This window comes from Dreissena polymorpha, chromosome 2 (assembly GCF_020536995.1).
Source record: "Dreissena polymorpha isolate Duluth1 chromosome 2, UMN_Dpol_1.0, whole genome shotgun sequence".
Lineage (NCBI taxonomy): Eukaryota > Metazoa > Mollusca > Bivalvia > Myida > Dreissenidae > Dreissena > Dreissena polymorpha.
Window position 1 is genome coordinate 143,095,765 of NC_068356.1, and position 18,030 is coordinate 143,113,794.

Sequence of the window (18,030 nt, forward strand, 5' to 3'; positions counted from 1 at the left end):
AAATTGAAAATTTTGGTTAAGTTTTGTGTTTAGGTCCATTTTATTCCTTAAGTATCAAAGCTATTGCTTTCATACTTGCAACACTTACTAACTATCATAAGGGGACTGTGCAGGCAAAGTTATGTAACTCTTACTGGCATTTTGACAGAATTATGTGCCCTTTTTATACTTAGAAAATTGAAAATTTGGTCAAGTTTTGTGTTTAGGTCCACTTTTTTCATCAAGTATCAAAGCTATTGCTTTCATACTTGCAACAGTTACTTACTATCGTAAGGGGACTGTGCAGGCATAGTTATGTAACTCTGACTGGCATTTTGACGGAATTATGGGCCCTTTATACTTGAAAATTTGGTTAAGTTTTGTGTTTTGGTCCACTTTACCCCTAAAGTATCATAGATATTGCTTTCATACTTGGAACAGTCGCAAAATATCATAAGGGGACAGTAAAGGACAAGTTGCACAACTCTGGTTGTCATTTTTACAGAATTATGGCCCTTTTTTGACTTAGTAACTTTGAATATATGGTTACATTTTTTGTTTAGATCCACTTTACTTCTAAAGTATGAAGGCTATTGCTTTTAAACTTCAAATACTTTCATTCTATCAGAAGGGTACTGTACCTGGCAAGTTGAATTTTACCTTGACCTTTGAATGACCTTGACTCTCAAGGTCAAATTATTAAATTTTGCTTAAATTGCCATAACTTCTTTATTTATGATTAGATTCGATTGATACTTTGACAAAACAACTCTTACCTGACATACCACAATAGACTCCACCCAAACCATCCCCCACGCCCCCCCCCCATCCCCCCCATTATTATTTTTTTTTAATGAAAGATCATCTAATAAATGACCACCACACCCTCACACTATGCCCCCGATAGGGTGGCATATAGCAGTTGAACTGTCCGTAAGTATGTCAGTCAGTCTGTCCGTCTGTCCGAAAAAATCTTTAACATTGGTCATAACTTTTTCACTTTTGAAGATAGCAACTTGATATTTGGCATGCATGTGTATCTCATGGAGCTGTACATTTTGAGTGGTGAAAGGTCAAGGTCATCCTTCAAGGTCAAATGTCAAATTAATGGTGTCTGTCCGTTCGAAAACTTTAACATTGGCCATAACTTTTTCAATATTGAAGATAGCAACTTGATATTTGGCATGCATGTGGATTTCATGGAGCTGAACATTTTGAGTGGTGAAAGGTCAAGGTCATCCTTCAAGGTCAAATATCAAATATATGGCGTCTGTCTGTCCGAAAACTTTAACATTGGCCATAACTTTTTTAATATTGAAGATAGCAACTTGATATTTGGCATGCATGTGTATCTTATGAAGCTGCACATTTTGAGTGGTGGGAGTTCAAGGTCAAGGTCATCCTTCAAGGTCAAGGTCATCCTTCAAGTTAACAAAAAATATTAAAAAATTCAAAGCGGCGTTCTCATGAAGCTGCACATTTTGAGTGGTGGAAGTTCAAGGTCAAGGTCATCCTTCAAGGTCAAGGTCATCCTTCAAGGTCAAAAGTTAAAAAAAAATCAAAGCGGTTTTCTCATGAAGCTGCACATTTTGAGTGGTGGAAGTTCAAGGTCATTCTTCAAGGTCAAGGTCATCCTTCAAGGTCAAAGGTAAAAAAAAACAACAAATTTTCAAAGAGGCGTTATCATGAAGCTGCACATTTTGAGTGGTGGAAGTTCAATGTGAAGGTCATCCTTCAAGGTCAAGGTCATCCTTCAAGGTCAAAGGTAAAAAAAAAAATATATATAATTCAAAGCGGCATTATCATGAAGCTGCACATTTTGAGTGGTGGAAGTTCAAGGTCAAGGTCATCCTTCAAGGTAAAAAAAAAATATATATAAATTTTCAAAGCGGCCGTCTCATGAAGCTGCACATTTTGAGTGGTGGAAGGTCAAGGTCATCCTTCAAGGTCAAAGTCATCCTTCAAGGTCAAAGGTCAATTTTTGTTATAAAGTTTCAAAGCGGCGTTCTCATGAAGCTGCACATTTTGAGTGGTGGAAGTTCAAGGTCAAGGTCATCCTTCAAGGTCAAAGGTAAAAAATATCTCAAAGCGGCGTTATCATGAAGCTGCACATTTTTAGTGGTGGAATTTCAAGGTCAAGATCATCCTTCAAGGTCAAGGTTATCCTTCAAGGTCAAAAAAATTATTTCAAATCGGTGTTCTCATAAAGCTGCACATTTTGAGTGGTGGAAGTTCAAGGTCTAGGTCATCCTTCAAGGCAAAAGGTAAAAAAAAATAAAAAAAATTATTTCAAAGCGGCGCTTTGACAAACACATCTCTTGTTTTTTTCACACATGGTTAAAAAATACAAATATTTATATTTTTATTATTTTATTTTTGAAATACCATCCAACCATCCAACCCAAGAATCTCCCCCCCCACAAAAAAATATTGTTTTTTTTGTTGTTGTTTTTTGCATTTTTGGAAGATCATGTAATAAATGACCACAACCCCACACTATACACCCTCTCCACTCCAACCCTCCCTGCTTTGTGATTGAAATTGAGATAGGTCTCTACACCTTTAAAAAGAAAAATAGATGAGCGGTCTGCACCCGCAAGGCGATGCTCTTGTTCCTTACTTGTTATGAGTTTATCATTGAGTACAACTAATAAGAACAATTACACGAAAGTAGCTTAAACTAGCTTAAATGTCAAACGTATATGTTTTCTGACGCCGTTTCAGTCCGTTTCGACTACGGAATAGCAATGGCCCACTCGCCAATGGCGCCTTTAATTTGTGGTGGGCCCGCAGATTTTCTGAGAAAACTTTAACCCATTTATGCCTAGCGTCTAGAAAAAAGGCATTAGCAAACAGCGTAGACCCAAATGAGACGCCGCATGATGCGGCGTCTCATCAGGGTCTGCGCTGTTTGCTTAAAGGAATTTCTGTAATAAATATTCTAAACAGAAATAAATATACTAGACATCCTTAATTTTGGAAATAAATTGATCCAATTTTGAAGGATGGCAGAGTCCACTAGGCATAAATAGGTTAATGTCAAAAATATTTATCACTGGTGGGCAGTCGTGGAAAAAAGTTAGTTCAATCTCTGACGCATTTTGTCGTCAACGTCAGTTTGGAGATCATTTTGTTCAGTGACCTATAACTATGGAGTTCGATGAATATCTTCCATTGGCCGGAAAACTCGCCGTTTATTGGCCTAACGAACACTTCATCTGTGTTGCGAGTGCATTCACTTGTGTTATGGGCGTCAATTTACTTGTTGATTGCGTCTGGAAACGAAGTGCAGTATAATTCCATAACAAAGTACCGCAACTTGTGGACGTCGTCGATGTTTGTCTGGTTATGACGCTGGTTAAGGCGCCAACAACGTGATCTGGGAGCCTATGGAGGTGCTCGAATCCACGTGTTCTGTAAACGTTAAGAAGTACCCGTTTGACTCCCATTTCTGAACTACAGACGGTGTCTTGCTGTCACGTTCTCCTACTTTTAGTTTGTATGTGTAGGGATTTGATGGTCATCCTAAATGGGCCTTTGTTAGAGTTGAAAACAGAGCAGATGATGGATGTCGTAGGTAACTGGTCCAAATATTTGTCGGACGTGGCGGCCGCGCTCTACAGATCGTTCATAACGTGGTTCTGCCTATAGCCTTACTAGCTTTTCTAAGCATCTGCATGGTCCTGTTAACTGCGACCAAAAGGCCAGTGTTTTTGAATAACGTTTTCTTGGCACCGACGGATTCCAACTAACCAACGATTTATCAACGTTTAATGATAGACATTAACGTACCAAAACTGCTGATGCCAATTCTATATTCAACGTTTACGTATTAACGCATGTCGTTTTGGTAACCTTGGTAAGCGTGACGTCACTCGTGTATATATATATATATATATATATATATATATATATATATATATATATATATATATATATATATATATAATATATGTACAACACATAAATCCGTCAGTGCAATATGCTAATATATAAAACTAACTAAGACGAGAAAACTCAATCACTAGTACTTGACTACTTGCTAATGTCTTCCATGTAAAACTGCAGTTCCCTTCGTCACTGCGTGTGCGTTTGTGTTTGCATTCAATAGTAATTGGCACTCAATGTGCGTATTTTGTAAAGTCGTTGACGCACACTTTAAACGCACACGTCGTTTGACTTGGTCATTATTTTATGATTCACAGAAAGACCGATAGATGCTTTGCATAATAGGTAATACCGCAACCGCCGCACACAGGCCCGTAGCCAGAGTGTTGAAAAGGGGTGCGAATTTTCCCATTAATGATTGTTATTGAATAACGAAGTGGATAGGTGCGGGAGGATGTGTCCGCTAATTTTCCACTAAATGTACATATAGTGCAATTCTTTTCTCCCCGACTACTAGACGTTTCCCTTTATCTGAATATATAATGCAATTTTGTGACAAAAAAAAACCTTTGGGGAGCATCACCCGTCTCCGACGGTTTCTTGTTTTATACGGTGTTTAACACGAAGCTAGTATGCGCGCATACACTTTGTTTACATATGCAACAGCAAATTTATAGAATGTATTATCAACAGTAAGAACGGTATAAAATATAATTATTTATTTGAATCTGGATAAATTTGGTGTATTTTACCATTCCAAAATTCTACCATTCATAACTCAAGCAAAGGCAATATTTGACTCCTTTTTCAAAACAATCGTTTGTCTGCTACTATGGATAGTACCTGAGGCCTAAGATTGCTCTAAACGTTAAAATAGTGTATTGTACAACAAACACTGATTAACAAAACTTGGTATTCTCTAATCTGCATCAATACTAAACAGAAATCAAAATGGTATGACTGGTTACTATTATGTTTTAAAACTATTTTTAACAAATTAGTTATCTTTTTCTAAACGAATTTCAGAAACATATAACAATTAAGGCTTCATAAAGACCCTATTACCACAAACTTCTGGCCCTAAGGTCTCAAAGTCATTAGAAATGTATACCAGGACGTTGATGAAAAAAGATTGACGTATTTGCCCATTATGCTCAAGTTCCGTCACAGTTAAAGAACATTCAGCGTTAACGTCCACCTGATCATATGTTATAACGTTTAAAATTCATTATAACAACTGTTAAAGAGTAGGACATATTTCCTAGTGTCAAGTTTGACATAATTAACTCATTGTAGAAAGTTCTGTACTTGGAGCAGAACAGATCCCATTAAGTGATGGTAAACTACAAAAAAATTGCATTGTTTTGTTAAAATGATTTGTTTTCTTTCCATACAACAACAACATTTTCCTGTCTTGAGCATAGCTGATAATTTTTTGTGGAAAACTGTTTAGGTTTTTCCGAAAATTGTTGTACGGGGATATAACAAAAAGACAACGCAGTCTGTCGAAAATGCTGTGCACAATGTCAACGAATGTGTAATTGTTATAAATCGTGGTATTATACCAAATTATTAACCAGTGACTCATTAGTCTTCGGCAATAGTCAACATTGCGTCCTTTGATTTCAGTAATTTTGGAAGCTGGCATAACATTCCGTTAATAAACATCTAAAATGTACTTTTTTATAAGATTATTTATTCAAGTTAATCAAATTGTTATCCAGCCATTTCAATGATTGTCGAAAAAGGTTATTGGACTGGGATTTCAACCCACAACAAGTAGGCTTCATCATTACGTTATGATATCTATTACAGTTACAGCTTTAACAGACTCGTCAAAAAAATTTATTGGGTTGAAACGCACCCCCCCCGGCCCGGCTACGGGTATGGCACAGATATTTGACTTGTCCTTAGCACGGCTGTAACTAAATCCTTGCCACCAATGCACACCACGTGGTGATGATCGATTCAGATATTACTGGTGTAGCTATTTGTCGGGAGATTTTGACTGTGAACTTTAAAATGACTATTTTTGTGTGTAGACCAGCGCACTGATTTTCATAAAATAGGAAAAAGGCTATAAAAAGAACATCCATTTTAAAGGCATTTTAATTCCAAGATCAATTACTGCACGACGGTATGTGTTCGTGAGAGCTAGGAACGACAACTCTGATTGTAGATTTTCCGGAAATTTCGTGATTTAAGGATATCACTATATATTGATTGATCGTTTAGAAGATGGTGCACATGACTTGTTCCCAGCTTCAAACTTTTAAATGCTAGTTTGCTAAGTAACAGATGCTAAGTATTACTGTAACGCGCCTACCAATGAACATAATGTAAGCGAATCCAATCTGTTACAAATCTCATCACACACGCATTTCGTTACATACATTAAACTTATATATTTTTAGTGCCAGTGGCGTACCTTAATGCGACTTTAAATCCGTCTCATGCTCTGGAGACATGCCCTCACATTCTCTCCTTAAGTTTTTATTTTATTTATGATAGTCATCTAGTGATTTATACAAAAAGTACCGGTAGTCCAAATGGTTTTTATTCCAGATTTCCTTTTTACTTATTTTGCTATGCGACATATTTTAATTTAATTTTATTTGATATTTTAAGTGTGAGTTAGTTGCTGATCTATTCCCTTCAAAACTAGTCTGAGGTGATACGCTTTATTAAGACTTTTTATTTTTCCGCACTTTTTTGTCCCTTTTATTGCCATATCTTAATTCATATTATTTTTACGGCAGTTTTTAGACCATAGGTTTTGTTCAGCAGCAATCTCAAATACATTTAGTAATAATTGTTATACTTTTAGAAATAATTGTTATGTAAATTAGATTTATAATTTGTATATTATGTGTTTTAAATCTGAATAATAATCAATCATAAAAATCAATAAATCGACATCACATTCAAATTATCTGAAGACATAAGTCGGTGGTATTTCATAAACTAATATAAGTTGGTAATTACATTAAGCCGAGGCAATAGCTTCGTCGTTCCTCAGCGTGGCTACGATGCTAACTTTACGCTTCACGTATAAGCTGATATTATCATTACCAGATAATTCGTTTGACTGGCACACGTGTGTCGCTGGTTTGGTGTGACGTTGTTTTATGTACATTGTTCTAACTTAATATAATTGTTAGACTTAATAAATAGATTTCCGCGACAAAATGACGAACTCAGAACATGAACGAGACAAAGTAATCAAACAAGATAAAGATTACAGTTAAGTTATATCATTATCAGGAGGATGTGTGTGATATATGGATACTTAAATCGACACGTATATCATCTTAATTGATAATCGATAGAGCTGAATTTATTCTTTGCGACATTAAATTAAATATTGAGTAATTAACACAATTAACAACAAGAGCAACGGTTAGAAGTATACAAATTTTGAACGTCGTCGATTGCAAACGGGTACAATACGCGCTTGATAACACTGTTCAAATAAACAAATGATGTGTGCAAGTATATGATACACATGTATATATATACGTCCAGTATGAAAAAGTGGATATCTTGCTATACTATGTAAGTACGTGTGTACTTCCTCTTATTTTTTTTAATGCTGCATTTTCGTTTGAAAACAACAACGAACGAACTCGCAGTATGGTATGCAGGCAATTTAATTACACCTTTAATATTTTTCGATCGACTGGGATCATTTTTCTGATGACATTTAAACTTACAATTTTCATGTTTGTATAACTGAATATTCACATGTAATTAAACATGGTATGTTTTCGTTCAATAAAAATTACACTTTACAGTGGTGTAGGTGACGTTTTAATGCTTACACAATAATGTTTTATTCGATATGTCTATTTTATTTGAATATCTTACCACCTCTCAAAGATAAGGTTTTCATTAAAGGGACATTTTCACGTTTTGGTTAATGGACAAAATAAAAAAAAAGAAGATTCAGATTCGCAAATTTTCGTTGATATTTGTGCTGAAACAGTAATACTGAACATTTATCGTGCTATAAAAAATCCATTATAAGCATATGTTGAAGATTTCAAAACCTGAAAATTATAAAGCTTTGCAACGCGAAACGATTGAATAGTTTGGAAAGTTCTGTTGTTGTCGTTATATTTTGTTACACTATTAGGATTGCTTTATTAATTGTATGGGCATGAATGGCCGAGTGGTCTTAGCGTTAGACTTTTACTGGGCATGAATGGCCGAGTGGTCTTAGCGTTAGACTTTTACTCCAGGGGTCAGTGGTTCGAGCCCAGTTAAGGGTTACTTTTTTTTTCTTATTTTTTTACTGGAGGCTTTTATATCAAATGTTTATCAATATAAAGCATGTAATAACACACTTCAATATATTCCAAAATCTGTGAAAAGGTCCCTTTAATGTAAAGCTTTGGATTCCGCACAGTTAAGGTTGACATTTAAGCAAAAATTTGGAAAATTACATCAATAGTGTTTGCTAGAAAAAAGCTACACGACATTATCATGTAAAACGGAAGATTTTTCTGCATACTTTCCGAAAATATTGAATTTTAAGTTTACACTCATGGTTTTTGTTAATCTAAATAGTCAAACAAAATGCAAAAATAAGAGTAATGACAGTATCTTGATGTAACAGGTGAATGGAAGGCGTTTTCCACGAAAAACAACGCGACCGCGCACCAATCAGTGACAGATGGTCGGGTCACATTTTCAACATAACAGTATGACAGCAAACTGTTCCAACGACTACCCGGATACGTCAGTGCTATTCAGCGGTACGTCGGGCGCGTATTTTTACTACTACTACTACGTTAATTTTGACATCGTATGGCTATGTATACACTGCCTCGTTTCCGTATTTATTTTATCTACAGAGGTAAGGTTGGTCCCGTCCTGCTATATCTACAATGTAACTATTGGGATTGTTTTGGTTTAACATAATAATTTAAGAATGTGTTTTACACATAAGTTACACGCATCTAAAGTTAATTGGATTGGCATTGTTTTACTAAATCGAACGCGCTTAGATCTCTCACGTATTGCTTTATTTACAAAGGTTAGATCGGCCTGTTTTGCTGTATCGAGAGCGTCATTTCCGTATTGCTATAGATACAATCGGCCATGTGTTGCTATATCTAGAACGTCGTCTCCGTATTGCTATATATACGATCGGCCATGTATTGCTATATCTAGAGCATCGTCTCATTATTACTGTAGGTTTCAACGTCCATGTATTGCTAAATCTATAGCGTCATCTCATTATTACTTTAGGTTTGAACGTCTATGTATATCTATATCTACAGCGTCATTTCCGTATTGCTATAGGTACGATCTGCCATGTATTGCTATATCTAGAACGTCGTCTTTGTATTGCTATAGTTATGATCGGCCATGCATTTCTATTATTAGAGCGACGTCTCTGTTTTGCTATAGGTAAGATCGGCCATGTGTTGCTATATCTCGAACGTCGTCTCTGTATTGCTCTAGGTACGATCGGCCATGCATTTCTTTTCTTAGAGCGCCGTCTCTGTATTGCTACACTAGTTATAATCGGCCATGTGTTGCTACCTCTAGAGCGTCGATTTTGTATTGCGATAGGTATTATCGGCCATGTGTTTCTATCTCTATAGTCTATGTATTGCTATATGTATGATATGTCATGTGTTGTTATCTCTAAAGCGTCGTGCTATAGGTATTATCGGCCATGTATTGCTATATCAAGAGCGTCGTGCATGTTTTGGTTTATGTACGATCGACCATGTGCTGCTATCTCTAGAGAGTCGTCTCTGTATCGCTATAGGTACGATCGGCCATGTATTGCTCTATCTAGAGCGTCGTCTCCTTATTGCTATAGGCACGCTCGACAATGTGTTGCTATATCCAGAGCGCCGCCTATGTATTGTTTTTTGTCTTCGCAAGGCTCTTTAGGGTAACTGAGTGTTTTGTTTGATTTTAACATTGAATCAGTGATAATTTTAGAAATCAAAAGTAGAGTCCCAGGGACTCATAGGTTTTAAATCTATGGGTCCCAGAGAAAAAGTATGGGTCCCATATATGAGCAGAAGAAAAACATAGTGGATCAGGGTATTTCAACACAGTGTTTCAGATTGGCCCCAATTTCCTCAGGACAGGAGTCCTCAGTGGTATTTGTTTCCGAAATTTTGTCCTAAATCATGAAAAAACTTTCAGATAGTTTTGTTATCGTACAGTTAATAAAAAAAAACTAATCAAGACTAAATCCAATAACATTTTACTTCAAATAACACTTAACTATAGACTTAGGAGAGTTCAATTATTCATGGTCAGAACAATTTCCTAAGTACAGCTCTTTTCCATGCCTATAAGGCCGCTTCAAAAGAGGCCCTTTAGCCTTGCCACTAATACTTTTCCATGCCCTGAGTGTATGTGTTTAGTCTGTTTCTCAAGGCTTTAGAGTTTGATTTTTTTAACCGAAATTCCCCATTCACAGCCTGTTTACTGGACATGTGATGGTAAAACTGACCAATTTAAGAGGTTAGGAAATGTATCAATATGAAACTTTATTATCAAGTGCCACATTGTAAAGCTAGTTGCAATGCTAGTAATCCAATTCCCAGCTATTGACCTTCCGGATGAGCTGTGCGTGTGTACCCATAAAAGCTCAAAGCATTCGAGGACAACTAAATGTAAAGAGAGAATTTCATGGATACAATTAATAGTGAGGTCTCTCTCCTGATGTGTAACTAAGAGATTTCTATTCAAAACTCCAACAGAAATTAACTTATGCTTATACTTAGATACATATATCCCTAACGTACGTATTGATCGATGGATGCAGTCATGTTCCAACTCTATCCATTACCCATAATCCAGTCGCGTTTACATTAAACGTCGAACATTGAAATTCGGAGGATTTTTTAAATTAATTATGTCATTATGCCCATTTGCGAATTAAACAAAACGTTTACAGTTATGCGAAATCAATTCAAAGATAATTTGTTAAAACGCTTTACGCATTACACCCGGTTGCCATCATCAATTTTCTAAATAACTAGCCACGATTTCATCGTGGTGGTGTAAAACGTAGCGTCAGATTAGAAAGGTAGGTCTAACAAAGCAAACAAACTGCCACAAAACCAAACACTTATGTCAATTACGTCACGAGTCGTCTGCATAATTTTAATGCAGGTATTGACTGCCGACGAGTGCTGTCGCTCACTCAAAGCGTGCGCTCTCGTTGGTTAAAATCGATTTTCCAACACAACGACGCTCCGCCTTAAGGCGGGCTTAAGTTGGGTAAATAGATACATGTTATTGACAGACGATCGTAAATCGGCTCTTTAAATTTTCGGCGAAGTCAATATCGCTTTGAGCTTTAAAAAACTCATGAATATCGAGCGCGCGAATATTCTCGCACACATGCTGCAAATGTGCGCGATCTTTGGAAACATAGTGCGATTCGCGTAATCGCGCGGTCTAGAATGCACACTGATATTTGATCGTCCAAAAGACTTGACTTATTCCTACAGAAATGTACCGGTCAAATTGTCTGAGGAACGGTTTATTTGTCGGCCCGATTGTCGAAATGAATTAAATTTCTTCGACCATTTGCAAATTTTATCGGCCAAAAGCTGAAGGGCCGACCCAATCTGAAACACTGCAACGTTTAATGACATCACATGGCTATCTAGTCGCAATTAAACAGGGAACTTTAAAAGGCACCTAAACAGATTTATGACTAGATTATTTTTAAAACTTAAACAGGCCACTGTACATCACATTCACGCGTGTGTAGTGCGATAAACAATAACCAAACTTGACTATTATGATAGATGAGCAGTTTTACTGACATATCTCGACTGTAGCCATTAACATGCAACGTAATTAACATAAAAAGTTTCCACTTTAAAACAAAGCACTACGAGTTTATATTCATCATTCAAATTAAAAGCCCGCTTTCCCCGACGAAGAATTTTTTATATGAAATGCACGAGGACTTTTAATGTGTAACTAGAAAGTTACAAAATTGTCAGAAAAATATAGTGCTATGCAACCCATGCTCCGTATAATAATGACGCTTCCTATTGTTGAATACAAAATTAAGCTTTTCAATGACCCGGATTATTGATTGCGCAATAGTAAAATGGCGGCCATTTTTGGTCGATTTGCACGTTTGTTGGTCGTAAAATCTTTTTTCTCAGTTCGCGAATTTTTTTTTAGTATCATAATTTATCACATTTTTAGGATTGTGCGTCCGCGGGACGCATATATAGCTAATGTTTGCGTCCTCTGCGATTTCTATGCGTACAGGACGCAGGACGCAGACCTAAAATTATCCCTGTTGAATATCTTTTTTTTCAAAATACTAACATCTTGGAATAAGACCCCATTATATGGTGTTTTTGCAAGTAAAAGGTCGCATATTCGACCCACATTCAAACATCATTCTCATGATCTTCGCATTAAGAGCCACGGAAGTGCTGGTTCCTCCCATAAGAAACTACAATGGCACAAGGACTTCATTTAAGAAGCACGACGAAAATGAGCTTAAATATGTGTTAAACAAATCTCCACACGTATATTCGGTATAAAATTAAAAGGTATGAACTTAATGCGCACACACGCAAGCGATTATTTTCCAAATAGTAGCGTAAGTGCACTTTTAAAATAAATATAAGTGTATCGCTCTATTTTTTTTTAAATTATTCTGTTTTATACTGTCAGAACTACGCGCAGACTTTCCTCGTACCGTACTGATGGCGGTTGCGTGCGCGCTCGTACTCGCGTGCCTAGCTATCTTCCTCGAGGAGCTCGTGTTCTTGCACCAAGTTTACCATGGGAACGGGGTCAAGGTGCGGAAGGTCGCCACTATCCTAGGCTTATATCCGGTAAGAAAGAACTGGTTGGTGTTTTGTTTTCTTCAACATATCGAATATTACTTATATGCATCTGAAATTGGATCTAAATAAATAATTAATCGAAATTATCACTCGAATGCAACGTACCGGTAAGTTCGGATTCCCCTTCCCAGCCTTTAAATGCACTAATGCATCAGAAGTCATTGCACCTTGATTGAAGGTGAACGACAATAAGCAATACACTTGTCCATTCCTCGGTACTTCCGTATGTCCTGAATCTTGTGTTTTCGACACCTCTTTAACTTCTGGGTTTCGCTGAAAGTTTTACAGCCGAATGACCTTATTAATGTGTAGCTGAACGTAAAAAATGATATTTGGCTGCAACCAGTTTCGGTTGCATAATGAACCTTAGTCTGTTTTGCAATTACGTTTTAGCTGCTTGGTTGGTATTTTTCAAATTTTTACAACCACAATGTTCTGACGATCGTTTAAATTTGAAATTTGGCTCTTACAACTTTTTCGTAGAATAATTGCCCCCTTTTTTCACTAGAATTTATTCCGAAATATTTTGTGTACTCAACTCTTTTACCTCTTTGTTGATTTTGCTCAAACTTTCACAGCTGGATTACCTCAATGTGTAGATGATCGTCAATAAAAGGAATTATGACTGCGCCCAGATCTGGCAGAATTATCGCTCTTTGTCTGTTGGTAGAATTTGCTTGAACATACAAAGCTGAATGTCATCAATATGAATGTGTTCGTCATGGAATGGATTTCGACCAGTTTTGAGAGAATCATTGGCATTGATTTATTTTCAATTACTCAAAATATAGTGCCCACAATTGTGTGTTCTGTACTATTTTTCTGCTTGTAAAAATACCCTCAAACATGGGCTTACTGTGTATGTGATAGAACAGGAAAGAATTATAGCTGCCATACATTCGTTTAGAATTATGAACCTTTTGCCATTTCTCTAAAGATGCGTGTTGGTTTGGAATCAAGTTCTATTTAACTGACTTGAGAATTATGTCTGTGTCGTAGGAGGGGTTAGTGATCAGTGTGTATGACGCATCTAGTTGTTTTCCAGAAATTTCACGTATGCCTTACCTTGTTTGTATGGTAAATTGTAATGCATTGAATGAGTGTTACAGGTGACGATTGTTATGGCGTTAATGGCCCTGATGGCACCAAAGATCAGCTTCCTCCTGGATCTGTTTGCATCTTGGTAACGAGTTGTTTTCAGTCCTTCTGTATTATTCGTGCTCTTCTTTGTTTACATTGTACTTAATTCGTGACATAATATTTGTATGGTTTATAAAGTTTTCTAATCTCTATATGCTTAATATAACATATTTTACATCTATATATGTTTTAATGAACACAATAGCAGAATTTGTCACTTGTTTAAAAGATTAATTATGGTGTCGTTTTTCGTCTTTCAAGGGTCAAACTCCGCTGTGAACTCGCATGATAAAAAATAGCATTACAAATACATAATAACTTTTCAAATGAGTTGGAATGTTTGAACTTGCATCGTTGCCCAAACACACACAGACTCGTGGAACCTTTATGTATGATCCTTCATCTCGTTTTATCACACAGCTACCTATCCGTGTGTTTCTTCACGCTGGTGTCGCTAATCATTGATACTTTTGGCAATGAGGCACGTATGATCGAGCACTTCCGGGGAATGACCATTCAAACTTCCCTCCCGCCATGTTGCTGTTGTTGTTGTTGCATATTGCGACCGAGGCTTCTTACTGAGTAAGTTTGCGGATTTAAATGTAGACTTATAAAATTTATTGGTTGCCTTCTTTTTATAATGTTGACACTGTCTATAATTCGTTATGTTATAAAACGTTCATATGTAAATAAAACGCGTAAAGTGGGTAACTATGAAACGGTCCCCCATTTTACCCATCTGCTTTTGATGTTATCTTTATCGGAATCAACGTCAAGTTATGGTTTGTTTTGAGTGATTATTTCCATTGTTCTGTTACTAAAAATCTGATTTTTTTTATCAAATGGTAACAGAAAACCATTGGATGTTGTGAAGCGGGCAATACTCTGTCTGGTATACTTTTAAGCAAGATTATTTTAATACTGAAATGTACATACATAAAAAATATAATGTGGTCAATGTGTGTGTGTTTGGCTGTCTTGTTAGCGCTCTCCGCATAGACATCAAGGGTTCCGTAAGCGCTGCCGCCGCAGGCGAGATTGGTTGTTGGTCACCATACCGACCAGGTGACGGTTTCCGGGTACTCCGGCTCCCCATTTCCTAAACACAAGACCACACCAAAATGTAATGCCTTTTAGTTGAAAAAAAACATAGCTGGAAATCGCAGCTATTATAAAAAAGTCCCAGCGTTTGCGAGTCTATAAAATTAATTAGGAAGGGCCACACTCCGGGTCCTCTCTTTTGTAGCCCTAGGTGCGGGGGACCTCAAACGCTTAGAAATAACCACACAATGTTGATGTTTTTAACGAATGGCATAACTATTTTGAACTATCAGTGAACATTATGTTAATACCGCTAATGATCATTGTGATTTTCATAATAATAAAAATATGCAATAAAAGTGTATTGAGGTTATTATACTTTCAGGCAGTCGCTGTTTTTCTTTAAGCTATGCGCCCTACAAGTGGCCGTGATCCGACCTGTGCTGTCGATCATTGCCGCCGCACTGTGGTTTGATGGGATTTACAAACAGGATCTGGTACGTATTTTTTTAAAATTTATACATCGAGGAAGTTTCGACAGCCATTTGGCTTATAATACTGTATATACGAAAAATTTAATTTAAAACACAGAATCCACCATCGAGCTAGATAACATAAGGGCTTTAAAAAAGGTCATGCTAATTAATTGAAGAGCTGAAAATATGTTTTTATTTATTTAATCATTCACATCACTACATATTCTCAGCTTAACAACTTGATTAAGCTTTTATTTATCAAACCGCAATTCTAATTGGTTTGATGTGATTTTATCGTTTAATTCCTACGCAGCAATTGTTGATGAGCCATTTGACATTGATCTCTAAACTAAAAATATTTTATTTATTTATATCCACTTTGCCACCTTAGACCTCCCCCGCCTCCGCATACCTCTATATCACCACGATCACCGTGATTTCCGCGCTGTTCTCCATGTACGGAACTATCGTCATCTGCCGCGCCACCTCGCCATTCCTTAAATCATACCGCATCGGCGTCAAGTTCTTCTCGCTACAGCTTCTACTCATCACCTCGACCATCCAGAGCCTCGTCTTTAACATTCTGGCAACTCACGGCATCCCAGGATGCATCGCCAGTCGGGGACCCGCCGTTCGTGATAACGGTATGTGCATTTCCGTTTTTAGACGCTTTTGGATTAAGTTAACGAAAATCTTAGAATTGCGGTAAAACGGCTTGGGCATTGTCTGATTGTCTCACGAATTCTATAGCCGAAGCATAGTTTAGGCACTTTCTCATTGATTTCTTCCAGAGATTTAACAAAATGAACGATGCAATAAAACAGCATGTACATTGAGGGGGTGGGGTAGGGGGTTAGATTTCTTAAAGGGTGTGTTTACTTTTTTTATTAAACTGAACTTTCATAATCTCTAATAATCGCAACGGATATGGCATCAGAAAGCTTTCTTAAAATGCAGGCTAGAATATGTGAATCAAAGTGTTCGGTGAACAATTGACTTGTACGTACGAGAATCTGCTATTCGCATCCGGTGTAATCTGTTTCAAATGTTTCCAAGCGATTTTTAAAGGATTTATTTCAAATTTAGATCTTCAAAACCGTGTTACAATCGTTACATTTGGTTGTTTATGGTCAAAAAGGTTTATTGCTAAACATGCATTATCATTTGATTAATCCTTTAAAATTTCCATTCTTAATGTCTTTATCGTTTTTCCCTATCAGCATTCAACCACTTCGCACTGATAGTTGAGACGTTTTTGCTGTGCCTGCTTGCCCGAAAAGGCTACAGAATGGACGAGACCATATTACCCGGACCAACTCCACGTGAAGACCTGCCCGGTTGTGATAATGAATTCGGGCATGCGCACTGGCGTGAAGACAATTACGGGGCTATTGAAAACAATACAATCGAAATAGAGTCAACGAAATTGAACTGATCTTTAAATTTAAAGTGATATTATGGGCATCTAACAGTTTATAGGTGTCTATCGCAACCGTTGTTTATTTTGGGAGTTTTCACTTCATATACACTTATATTTGTTAATGCAGCATCAACTTACTAAACAAATATCCTGAAAAGAGAAAAATAATGCATTTGAATATCAACCGTACTTTCGATTGACAACTTATCATGCATGTGCGATGTGAACCTAAATTAAGTTTTAGTGCAGATTCGTTCATACGACACAAAGATACAATTTTGTTTTACGGATCATTTCGGCTTAGAGGACTGGGTGAGTCACGTAAGAATATCGACTATAAAATATATTTTTATAAACAACTGGTAGCAAGATGAGTTGCAGATAATTGGTCAGTAACCACATTTTAATTAACTCTTTTGACCTTTTAATTCTTTTCAGTTCAATTCAACAGTGAAAAATGCCCATAATATTACTTTAACGACACTAATTACTGGCAAAGAGATGATATTAAGAGTATTTAAACTGGTATACAATCGCATTATTTGTGTATTTTCTATTGCTGATTCAAAGAAGACATGTACGCACGTATATTGAGTTCAGTCGAGTAGGTAAATCGATTTTGTTTCCGTTTGAATCCATGACATTTATTTTTATTTTTACCTTAAGCGATTTTTGCGTGTTATAGTAGTTGTTACCTATGGTAATATATGTATGTTTTAATGAATTCTTAATTATGGTATGCATGTCGATAAGGCGATGTCCATTTATAGAATACATTGTAGTTGAAACTTTTGTACGGACAGAATAGTTCATTAACGTCTCGTTCAAAGATGTTAATACGATTGGTTCGCATGCTTGTTTATTATTTGCCTAATAAGAAAGTTTACGCCGTTGTGAGCTTATTACTTTCGATTTGTTTGTACATCGAGACTTTCTTCAAGCATCATATAATTACTATGTATACATGCTTTTGATGGGTACATGGCTAATTGTGTCATTGCTATCTAATTACGAATAGCATCTAGTGTACTAGGTAACACTTTTTAGTGTTACACGTAAACGTAAAGTACACGTACTTTTGAGTTACAGTATTTATTATTGTTCTATATATATATATATATATATATATATATATATATATATATATATATATATATATATATATATATATATATATATATATAAAATCAACATGTGAAATACACGTATTATTTTTAGTAATGCA

General features: G+C 36.4%; 1 protein-coding gene across 2 annotated transcripts; it reads left to right on the forward strand.

Annotated features, from left to right (window-relative positions):
- The first annotated feature begins 6,981 nt into the window (after nt 1–6,981).
- Nucleotides 6,982–17,918, forward strand: LOC127869283 (organic solute transporter subunit alpha-like). 2 transcript variants are annotated; one of them, XM_052411720.1, is made up of 8 exons: nt 6,982–7,426; nt 8,486–8,624; nt 12,553–12,716; nt 13,838–13,911; nt 14,289–14,450; nt 15,295–15,406; nt 15,777–16,029; nt 16,606–17,918. In XM_052411720.1, exons 2-8 carry the CDS (start codon nt 8,543–8,545, stop codon nt 16,818–16,820), a joined length of 1,062 nt encoding a protein of 353 aa, XP_052267680.1. In that variant the 5' UTR covers nt 6,982–7,426; nt 8,486–8,542; the 3' UTR covers nt 16,821–17,918. The 2 variants fall into 2 exon arrangements, with proteins under 2 accessions (XP_052267680.1, XP_052267679.1); XM_052411719.1 differs by having other exon boundaries at nt 6,982–7,422.
- The last annotated feature ends 112 nt before the right edge of the window (nt 17,919–18,030 follow it).

What these genes read in the sequence shown, in the direction of transcription:
- LOC127869283 (XM_052411720.1), top strand. Translation starts at nt 8,543, where the DNA reads ATGGTCGGGTCACATTTTCAACATAACAGTATGACAGCAAACTGTTCC. An exon ending in CTATCCTAGGCTTATATCCG is followed by an intron (nt 12,717 to 13,837) that starts GTAAGAAAGAAC and finishes TGAGTGTTACAG; the next exon opens with GTGACGATTGTTATGGCGTT. An exon ending in CGACCGAGGCTTCTTACTGA is followed by an intron (nt 14,451 to 15,294) that starts GTAAGTTTGCGG and finishes TTATACTTTCAG; the next exon opens with GCAGTCGCTGTTTTTCTTTA.